Here is an 11,627-nt window from a genome sequence, read left to right as displayed (position 1 = left end):
AGAAGGCATTATCAATAAGCCATTTTTTTAATTTATTGTAAAATACATTATCATTGGATATAGCGGTTATTTGTTCGGGGATACAATTATAAATTTTAGGGCCAATAGCATAGGTCGTTTTGGTAGATTTGGTCAGTCTGAAGTTAGATGTTTCGAGTAAACCCCTGTTCCTGTTCCTTAAGCATCTCAAGTTACCAGCTCTGTGTGGGAATGTGTCAATGTGGGTTCTTACGAACTTTACAATGTTAAAAATATATTGCGATGGTAATGTCATAATACGTAATGATATAAATAGTTGTCGAGCTGGCGATCCAGAAGGCACGTTGGCTATTATTCTTACCGCTCGCTTCTGCAACACGAAGACACGACGCCAGTCAGCGGCGACCCCCCAAAATTCTAGACTGTAGTTTAGCACAGAATGAAAAATGGCAAAATAACTATTCCGCACTTGTGCTTGAGGAAGAACAAAAGACAATCTTTTAAGTGCAAAACAGATGCCTGCCAACTTAGTGCATACTAATTGAATTTGGGTGTCCCATTTTAGCGATTGATCGAGTGTAACACCCAAAAATTTGGCAGAGTTGACTTGCGGGAGGATTGTGTTGTTAATGGTAACCACTAGCGGTCTTGGCGGTCTCCCTCCTAGGTTAAAGTGGAGAACCTAAGTTTTTGACACTTTGAGGACGAGCCCATTAACAGAAAACCAATGTAGGAGTTTATGTACGTCACGGGTGATTAACGTCTCTAAGCTGTCTATGTTAGGAGCGGTTATTATGTCGCAAGCGTCGTCAGCAAAAACGTACATATTGCCGTCTACGGCGTCCGGTAAGTCATTTACTTGTAATAAAAAACATAGATTAGCCAAGGACGAACCCTGGGGGCCCCAATGTCCACAGACCCACAGTCAGATTTTACCGACCCACAGTCAGATTCTATGGACAGTAAAAATGTATAAAACACACTTCGCCCTTATTGGGGGGACCGTCCCCAAATCAGGACGGTTGTTGGGGCGAAACGAGTTCTACGTGAAGGTGGTTTTTTATGGTCACTACAAAGTTCTTTCAAAGAAGTCGTTCAGATTCAAAATGGGTGACAGTGGCTCCCATGGGGGACCATTGGCAAGTGACCTGTCTATTCACAATGTCGAAAAATAAAAGCAAGATATTAGTTGTGACACTTCAAAAGTGCATTTTATTAGAATCAATCAGTACAAAATTACAAAATAAATATGACAATTTACATGAAAACAAACGGCTTATCCTATGTTACGTATTTAATTAGACATAGCCTATTTACAAAAACACTGCATACAAACTGTCACACATGGCATCAAAATGTATTATATTTGTACTTAGTTTAAACCAGAGTTATTGCAAATTATATAACATCCAAGAAGGGACATATAAAAATGATTTTTACAAATTGACAGCTGACCTTTCTAAATTGATAGCGTTGTACGGCGCCGCAGTAGTAAAGGCACTGGTCCCACCATAAGCCTTATCGATGAGACCAGGGTACACGAAATGCTCACGAAACGAAACGCTAGTAGATATCTATCTCTATCGCTCTTGCGTATTGGCACGACAGAGCCAGACTACCTTTCGCGGCGTTTCGTTTTCGTTTGGCGTCGCAGAACTGCCATTCGGCTACGGCACCAGTGCCTAAAGTGAGTAGTCACAACTTTCAAGTGACCGCATAGATAGACAATTCATGGAGCTGTGCTGCGCCATATTTGGTTAATTCTAAGCACTTATTTCTTATAAAAATGCTGATGTCACACACATAATAGAATAAACAAATCTTTAATTTGTAAGCAAAGTATTATAAACAGAACTTGTCCTGTAAGAGTAACAATCAGGTTATAGGTTTGTAACAACACAAACAACTAGCAGGAAAGGGTTAAACATTTTTTTAATATTGTACTCTTTTTTTTCTTTTTTTTCTGTTACAAAAATAGGGGTGCTTGTGATTCATACATACAAAGTTAAATTTATTATTTTGAGTGCTTAATCTAAATATTATTTAAACCTACGTGACATTAAAGTATTTGTACTCGATTATTCTACAGGCAATTTACTTAGAAATATATTATTGTACAAAATACTCACAATGAGTATTTTATAAGAGGCAAAGTAAACATATGACTTAGAACCCTCTATAGATTGGTCTTTTGACCAAGTGGTTGTATTAAAACATTGTAAATATTGGCAATTTAGTGTCCAAAGTATATTACTCATTTGTGATGTAAGTATTAAAAAAAATCAAAATGCTATACCACCTTGTCGTCTTGAGTAGCTCAAATCAAATCAACAGTAATCAGGTGTTGTATAGGTAGGCATTATTTTTATGCAAAAAAAACAAACTCCTTTGCTCTTGTCAACGCCACTTCAAAGACGTTATAACGAACCACGACCGAATACGTACGAAAGGTTAAACCAAACTAGAAGCCCCAATCGGTATAACAGGTTTCCCAATCGGCATAACAGGCTTCCCATTGGGCACAATATTGATCCGCTGCCCGGAAAGATTGTCCGAACCGTCAACATGTCCAGACAAACTTGGAGACGGCCCCTGTGAGCTCCCGTACACTTTAGTACTGTACCCTGAATCGTTATGGGACTCCCTGTCTGTTTGAGATTGAGTCTCTGTCAAATGTGTGTTGATAGCTAGAGATTGAAGCCTGCTGTGGAGCAAATTATGATCAGGAACTGGTTTTGGGTTATATGGATATGGCGGTCTGTTATCGTAGTATCCGAATTCGTTTTGATTCGCGATTTCAACTTCAGTATTCTGGTCCAAATGCTCGCTGTAGCAGTGAGGTATTCTATCCATTTCGCGTATGATATGGTCTTGCATCATAGCGTCGAAGACGCCGGTTTGGTGGTGGTACAGTGGGTTACGGTTTCTAGGCTGGACTTGCGTTTGAGGTAGACCTGTTTGGTTGTAGTCGTAGTATTGAGGAGTGGGTAAGCCGTTCTCGATCATCTCTCTGTATGGCAGTTGGTGGTTTTGGCGGTTCGGTATTTCGTGGAAGTAGGCGTCTTTTGGGATCATGGGTCGTAAGTCAGGTGGGTATGGTTTGTTTAGCGTTTGCGGGGCGGGAGATTGAGATTTGGTGGACATGGTTTCGTAGTTGGGTAGAGGAAGAGTTTGGAGCAGGTTGGTGTTTTTCATTGGACCAGGTGTGTTAGTGGTTCTGATTGGGTTGTCCTCTTCGTCGCTGCTTTCTGAATTGTTTCCATTGTCTTTCGGTGGGGTTTGGAAGGTTTTTCTCGTTGGGAACGGGATGAGGTTATGTAAGCTGAAGCGTTTTGATTTTGGCGGCTTTTCTTTTAAGACCGGCGCTGGTCTTTGAGGCTGTTGAGGCATTTTGAGTATGCCAGGATTAGGAGAAACGGAGGGTAGAGGTAGAGGTTCTTCGGTGGGGTTTCTCTCAGGAGACTGGCATCTTTGCTGTTCTACTTGCGCTACTAATTCCTGGACTGACTTCCTTGGTTCTCTTTCCACGCTGTTCTCTTCTCGAACTTGGTAGTTGCTCGGCTGTTTACGAAGCTTAACGTATCCGTCTTGCGATATGTCTAGAGATTTCGCGTTGTTTCTCATAACAACTTGGGACATCTCCTTTTCAAGCATGACTCTCTTTCTAATATCGTCTGCCGTTCTTTGCAAGACCTGACTCTTCCAAGCCGGTACTCCTGGAGACTGGTCTCTCTTTCTTTCTTCAGAATCGCTGACTTTGAAGTCTCTGCTGCTGCTGGGTGACTTAGTATGCGATTGTCGACTAGGTGAGGCGAACCTCTCGTTATATCCTTGGACCTCCATGGAGACTGGAGATTGTGATACAGATATTTTATTCGCCTTTACATGTATTTCAGCAGTGACATTGTGTAAGCGGCTCTGGTCTGGACTTGGTCCTGAAGTCGTAGTATGAGGGGATCTCGACATACGACTTGGACCAGCATCTAATTGATCACTGCTCATCGAGTTCTTAAGAATATACTTTCTTCTAGGAGTTGGTGGTGACCTGGTGTCTAGCATTTCTGTACTTTTCGACGTCTGTTTTTCAGGTCGTTCTTTGGGATGAGTATCGTAATGCTCAGCAGTTTGATTGAAGCTCTTTATCAATTTGTTGACTTTATTCCACTCTTCAGAATGATCCAAGATTTCTAGACTTCTCGTCCTTTTCATTGGAGGTATGTCTAATGAGCCTCTAGGACTGTAGTCTAATCTTCTGACTCTTTCTGAAGCTCTGAACATCACGCCTCTCGTCAACCAGTGTTCTAAATGCTGATGGCGTTCTTTGCACATCGCTCTCTCTGCAGCCACAAACCTCGTCAACTCCGATATCTGTCCTTGCGTCTTCATCTCCAAATCCGTAACTTTTTGATCGAGTCTCTCATGAGCCTTGTCTATGTGCCGTTTCAAATCCTTCTTATCCTCATTCATTTTCTCTTCCATGTGCTTAAAGAATGGTGCGCAGTAGCACGTATATCCAGCACCAATTGGGCCTTTCTTGATATTCCCCGCTAAGTCTAAGAAGTACTGTTCGCCTTTTCTAAGCGGTTCGGTGGGGAGCGAGCTTAACTTAGGCTTGGGGAAGTATTTTGGATCTGGATAGTAATGGCATCCATACGGGGACCATTGGACAGGTGCTGGCGTTTCAAAGTGGACATTCTTCTTTTTCTTTCCATCTTTTTTCTTCGGAGCGTCAGGTTCGTCTATAGTCCTCTCCTTGCTTTTATCTCGTTTCTTCTTCTGTTTAGCTACAGGTGTGTTTAAGATGGCGATGATTTCGTCCAAGCCTTTCCTTGTAGCTATATCTCTGGCAGTTTCTCCCTGGTGGTTCTTGAGTGTCTTGTCGCAGCCGGCTTCTAGGAGGATGCGCGTGAGTTTGCGGCGCGCCATGGCCGCGGCGATGTGCAGGGCGGTGTCGCCATTTTTGTTCTGTGCTGCGACCTGGCAGGCCGCTGAGATAAGAATGCGCGTGGCGCCCGCATGCCCGTAGCGCGCGGCTGTGTGGAGCGCCGTGTCGCCGTACTGGAAAACATAGAACACATAGTTAGATTGAGGTGGTGGGTCATCGAGAAAATAGAATAAGTAATGTCAATAAATAAGCCAAGCCACATAAGGCTTATGTATTAAACAAATAAACACGGGGTCCAACATCGAATTGCTTAAAGAGCGTAATACCTAATTGAAGAGTGTCTATAGACACGCCCGCGCCTCAGTCTCGAGAACACGTCAAAGAAGAATTTGTTAGATAAGCGTAGGAACTGTAAGTCAAAAGATTGAAGATTGTCTTTTACTAGAAAATGGTCTGGAGCTATACGCAGAGCATTGGACAGTCGTGTTCATAAATATGTGTACATTTTTTCTCCTTAACTAAAGTGAAAAAATGTACACATATTTATGAACTCGACTGTACAACACATTATTGATCATAAGAGCAGGGAATATACTTACATTATTCTGCAAATCCGGTGGCGCCCCAGCGAGTAGTAATTCCCTAGTAGACTGGTTATGCCCGTTCTGACACGCGAGGTGTAGCGGCGCGAATCCGCCCGCGTTGCGTATGCGCAGCTCGCAGCGAGCGGCGAGGAGCGCGACGCATCGCGAGTAGCCCTTCCAGGCCGCTTCGTGGACTGCTGTGTTGCCGTGCTGTAATGAGAGGTATTTTATTATTAAAAGACACAAAGTGAAACCTAAAGAGTATAAACATGATGGAGGAATAGAAGATGAGACATGGAAAATTGGAGGTTAGTTTTGACTCTGCACTAGATTCTACACGAGGGTGTCTGTCATTTCCATACTTAGGCAAATTAAATTGGGTGGGACGTAGAACATTTTTAAAATCACACACGGGTCGAACGCGAAACAATATTTTTACCATTTTTCCAACGTTTCGGCCAGGTTGCACAAGTTGCACTAGCTGGGACGTCAGTCTTCCGCGACCTAAGTAGTGCAACCTGGCCGAAACGAGGTAAAGCAGAGGTAAAAATGTTGTTTATTGTGTTCGACGCGTGTGTGATTTTAAGAATGTGTGCAAAACTCGAGAATTTAAAGTGCCGTCCAGTCAAAAGTGATGGCGGGACCATTATTATTAATTTTTGACGGATTGGTGGTTACTTCTGGATGATTCGCCGTCCGTTTTGTAGGCTCGATGGGTGAACGTCATTTGAGATAAGACTTGCCAGGACCTTTTTTTGATGACCCAGGGGGAATCTATTATTTCCGACTCGCACGGGCGTTTCGCCGTTCGCTGTTTGGACGGGGTTTCGGGCACTCGGTTGTAGACCTCCGATACCCCGTCAGCGTTGCCCTTGCGGGCCCATCTCCAAGGTTGCTTAGGCAGCTTACTCTGCTGAAGGCCCTCGGAACAAGGGGGGGCCTTCCATGCTCGGCACCTCTTTTAGGCTCCCGATCCATCACCCGCAGGTTCCAGAGGCTAATGATTATGATAACTTTTCACTGAGAATAATTAAAGCTTCATTGACTTACCACGAGGTCTTGTTTGTTAGGGTCAGCGCCGTGTTGCAGTAACAGTTGCACGACCTCAACGTGCCCGTCTGCAGCCGCGCGCTGTAACGCGCTACAACCATTCTGAAAACAAAAAGAGAGAAATGTTATGTATCAATGTCAGTCAAGCTAGGAACAAATGTGTCGCTTAACTTCAAACTTGGGTATATCCATAAGGTTGAATATACAAGGTGCTCCTGAGGAACCCGCATAACTTGAATCACGCGTTTCTGAGGCCAAAAGAAAGAAAAAATGTTATATGAATTTGAAAATTTTTCACCATTTTTTTTTTTACTTTTTTCGACATATTTTCACATAAAAAGTAAATTTAGTAAAGTAAAGTAAATTTTATCCATTAAGTTGGCAATTAAAATGAGTTTCTTAATTTCTTTTTCTAAAAACTAAATTTTCTTGGAGTTTTTCTTGTCACATTTTGACATCTATCAATGGCGACTGTGAGACTATGCTTCACAATTGCACATCAGCGCCGTTAAGAAGACCTTTTGTACTGAGTAACGATACGGAAATGTTTTTTTTTAATTGGCAATAACTCTGACTCTAGACGAAATCTAGAAAAGTTTATATGACATTTTAGTCTTAAAATGTGACCAAGAATACGATGTTAAAGTTATTTGGATTCCTAGCGAGCACCTTGTACAAAAAATGTAATATGATCTGAAAAATAATCAATCTTATAGCAGAAGGGATTTACCCAAGTTTGAAGTTAAGCGACACAAATTATGGGTCGCGACCGCTTTATTATCCGGATAATGTAATGAATATGTCGTAAGCCGTGGACGTGGACTTGAGCGCACGGACGTCCGGAGTCCGGACGTCATCTGGCGACCGAATGGCATTTCTACGACGCGAAACGAAAACGAAACGCCGCGAAAGATAGTCTGGCTTTGTCGCGCTAATTCGCAAGAGCGATAGAGACTCGACCAATAAGTGTGCACAGTCATTAAAACATCCAGGGTGCGTAGCCGAATGGCACAAACGCTCACGAAACGAAACGCTCGTAGAAATCTATCTCTATATTCTCTATCGCTCGTGCTTATTGGCGCGATAGAGCCAGACTACCTTTCACGGCGTTTCGTTTTCGTTTCGCGTCGCAGAAATGCCATTCGGCTACGGCACCAATTACTGACTATTTGTCCCCAGTCGAGATTTGCCCCGCTGTACCTTATTAAAAACGTATTTAAAATGTATAACGGGGGGTCTGTGGAACGGCGGGCGTGTTTATTGTCAACTCGTTTCGAACTTCCTCTTTTCCGCACTTGTAACGTAATGTATGTACCTACTATTGCATAGCGTACTGACTTAGCTTGTCTATATTATTCACCTGTCTTCGCTAACTAACAGCTATTTATAAGATAATTACTCTGAGAACTTCTCATTCTCATACAAGAGGCAATGGACTAGAAAACTAGTTCCATGCCCATTCCCATTTCAACGTAATCGATTTGCATTACATGGTCGATGTTCACGTATAAAATACTTAATGTGAAAATGGCAAACGAACTGGTTAAAATAGATTATGTTTAGCTTTTATAGTTGGTAAACTATTGAGTAATTGAATGTTGATATCGATAGGGGTTGTCCCCTTGCTTATTCAGTTCAGAAAATAGCATATTGTAGCAGACATATTGTTATAATATGTAAATGTAACTAACATAGATTTAAGGGAATATACACTAACACTATGGATTTTTCCGAAATAAAATTATTGAATTGAATTGAATATTGTACCTTTTACCGAAGAGCGTCACAAATGCCGTTATAACGACTGCCGTTCAAAAGATTTGTAGTCGCCATAATTGGCTATTAAATCGGTCAATAATATTCAGGCTTACATTAACCAAAATACATCAATGACTTCATTTTAAATAAACATATTCAATTTCAAACTTAACCCATTTCAATAAGATTTCAAATACGTTGCCATCGGCAACGGTAAAGTGCGTTACGTTTTCTGCTTCAATTGTGTCTTTCCGAAGAAAAAGGGTCCTCAAGCTTCAACTGCAAATAACGACGTTTTCATCAGAAATGAGTTTAGAAATTCGTCCTTATAGCAGATGAGGCAAGGTCCTTTTAGATACAGAACGCTACAATTTAATATCATGTGTCATTGGTCATGTCTTATAAGGCAGGATTAAGATGGTATATTCAGAGTAATGGGTCGATAAATAAAGTTATCTATGATATCGTTCCGCTGTCTATGACTGCATTCTAAAGTATATGTGACTTTCCGTTATAGAGGGGTCCTTTTGCTATACAATTGTTTGTAACTGAAATTTTAACAGTATTCTGATAGAAAGGTTGTAGGTATATATTATGAAATTTATAAAGCATAAAGGACCCTTTTCTTTGGAAAGACATTTCTGTAAGGAAGCCTATTTAAAGTAATATTTAACAGCATCATTTCACCTCGATCACCCTCATTCCACCTCGCTACGCTCAGGGTTCTATTATAGAATTATTCGCTTCGTTCAGGATTCAGTTGCTGTAAATATGTAATTTTTCTCCCTTGTCAACAATCTACTATTGACAGGGGCGGCTCACTCCGCGATCCTATCGCCGCGCTACAAGTACAGCCAGCGGCCGCGAATTCGCGGCCCATTATGTGGCGACGACCTTCGAAATTCAATATTGGCTGCACGCGTGCGGTCTGTTTGTTAATGTGGCTGTAAGAATTTAGAATAGCGGCATTCGGTGAACATCAAAGGAGTGAGCCTTCTGCCTTGTACTATGCTTGTATTATGCTGTGCTTCCTTACGTTTTTATGACCTTACGCTTCCTTGCGATTCGCTTCCAAAACTTTTTACTTCATATTTCTCTATACATACATTTGTAATGTAACCGCTGGTATCTATGTGTAAAATTAAAACTTTAATATTATGCAAAAATGCCGTATAGTAGTAATTTTACGGCGTTTATGAGTAAAAATGCGTTGCCCGGTAGCTATCGGAATTAAAATTTATGTGTGGCTCTATTAGGGAAAGTGGTTACGACCCGTGTGGAACTAAAAAGAAACCGTTTATGGTTAAAAATTTTAATTGGCTTGTTAAAGGACTAATAGTTACATAAATTTTGTACTAAACGCGAATTACCCATTAAACTCAATAATTTTTGTACCTAACTTAATCAGCTGCAAAAGTACCTACATGGCGAATTTATTAATGAATTAATTCATAATTTCTCCATGCACTTTTGCAGCTGATAGTAAGTACCTACTTAGGTATAAAACTAAATAATAACCCCCTTATTCATAAACGTACCTACTCTTAAAGTTGTCAAGCCGATAAAGTTTATCGGCTTGACAAGTGCGTTTATGAATAAGGGGGTAAGTATTTATTTATATAAAACTTTTATAAGTTTATAAGTTTGACCATTAGTTGATAGACTAAAGGATTCGGAAATATTGCGCCCTCGAAAAAAAAATCGATTTATAAAAAAATATATAAAAGGATAAAGAAATAGAATTAGAATAGAATAGAATAGAATAGAAAACGTTTATTTGGTGAAAATATACAAGTAAAACAACAATAGCCTTAATCTATATACATCTTAAACTAAAGTCACCAAAAAGGATGCCACTCAGCATATGCCAATGGCTAATTGGTATTAGCCACGGCGCTGGTTTTCAGGGCAACCAAGAACAGGGTGGGATCTCAATATTTTTAAAATTAACATATGGTGGACGAGGTCGCAATAAATACAATTATAACAGTCCACTTACTTATACATTTAAAAGTAGTATCTACGCAGATTTAATATGCAGTAGAGCAGGCAACATAACTATTTAAAAACAGAAAATAAATGTAATGAAAGATTAATTGATCTATTAAATTAGTTTAAATTTAAATTTAAAATGGGTGATTTTTTAGAATTAGGCATCCAATGGGAAAGTTGGTTTGTTGGTAGTTTTAACGCACTTGTGGCTTGACATTTTGAAAAATCCCCAAAAATGTAACCAGGAAAAATATGCAATAGTTTCGATAGCTTCTGGTCAAACTTCATTATATGATATACCACTTTTTGCCAAGCCTGAACTCGTAAATAACTTAAGTTTTCAGTACAGTTGGTGCTTTTTTACGCAACTAGTGCGGAAAGTGGATCATTTCTTGTCAGGTCGAAACTTCGGAGGGCCATTTGTACTGAAAAACGTCGTACGATACACGTGCGAAAAGGAAATTCGGAACTCGTGTCGATTTAAAACATTCCCTTCGGTCATGTTTTAATTAATCGCCACTCGTTTTGAACTGCCTTTTTCCGCACTTGTATCGTAATGTAGTATTTTGACCCAACACTGTTATTACAGAGTTGAACATTATTATTCTTACATATTTATAAGACAGCTTCGCTCCTCCATCATGAAACGGTTATTAAATGTTAATAACTTTCCACAATTCACGTTGATTGGCCCCTGGACTACTTTTTAATTGAAACTGTCATAAAAAAGCTGTAAAAATGTCAACGGATCAGTCCGTCATGTTAAATTACAGGTTGGTAAATTGTATGGAGATTGGACGACGGCGCATAAAATGCAGCCAATGTATGTTCTTTGCCTTGCTATAGCTTACTAATTCAAGTTCACGGGGTTTTAATTTGAACAAAGTTCTTTCAATTGGGGGCCAAAACTTGAAGGAATTTGCAAACCTTGCTTGGCAAACGAACGGTTTGCACGAATATTATTATGAGTTGTGGAAATACCGTTTTTTTAGCTTATATTTTTATTCTTCTGGCTTTTGAGTAAGGATACCTGAATGTCGATAATAGTTATGTCGATATTTTACTTGGTCAATTCAAAAAAAAAAGTGTTTTTTAGAGCTTTGGCCACACGGCAAAGATCTAAAAAAAATGTTATTGAAACCAGAGACAACTGAAACTTGACACGAGAAATTCCATAAGTTTAAGTTTTAATTAAAAACACAATTTCAATACATGCCAACGTTTAGACGACTAATTAAATACATTTTAGTATTTGTCGTTATTTACAATTTTTGAAATTAGGTACCTATACCCCGTTCTTGTTAGAAGGATCCTACAATACTAAAGTCACTGCCCCCAACATCACTAGTTTTATTTATAAACAAACTATGCCAAGCGCG

The 11,627-nt window shown here is 40.1% G+C and overlaps 1 protein-coding gene across 2 annotated transcripts in view; it reads right to left on the bottom strand.

Annotated features, from left to right (window-relative positions):
• Nucleotides 1-1,170: 1,170 nt before the first annotated feature.
• The window catches only part of LOC125231252 (ankyrin repeat domain-containing protein 6), a 44,160-nt gene continuing 33,703 nt past the window's right edge, over nt 1,171-11,627 (bottom strand). For both annotated transcript variants that reach the window (XM_048136642.1, XM_048136643.1), the window contains 3 exons: nt 6,499-6,600; nt 5,464-5,658; nt 1,171-5,037 (listed from right to left, as the gene is read on the bottom strand). In XM_048136642.1, coding sequence (XP_047992599.1) covers nt 2,431-5,037; nt 5,464-5,658; nt 6,499-6,600 — 2,904 coding nt within the window. In that variant the 3' untranslated portion in view covers nt 1,171-2,430. The remainder of the gene's footprint in view (nt 5,038-5,463; nt 5,659-6,498; nt 6,601-11,627) is intronic.

This window comes from Leguminivora glycinivorella, chromosome 11, assembly GCF_023078275.1.
Source record: "Leguminivora glycinivorella isolate SPB_JAAS2020 chromosome 11, LegGlyc_1.1, whole genome shotgun sequence".
Lineage (NCBI taxonomy): Eukaryota > Metazoa > Arthropoda > Insecta > Lepidoptera > Tortricidae > Leguminivora > Leguminivora glycinivorella.
The sequence above is the reverse complement of the archived record's forward strand: the minus strand, read 5'-3'. Positions and strand labels throughout refer to the sequence as shown.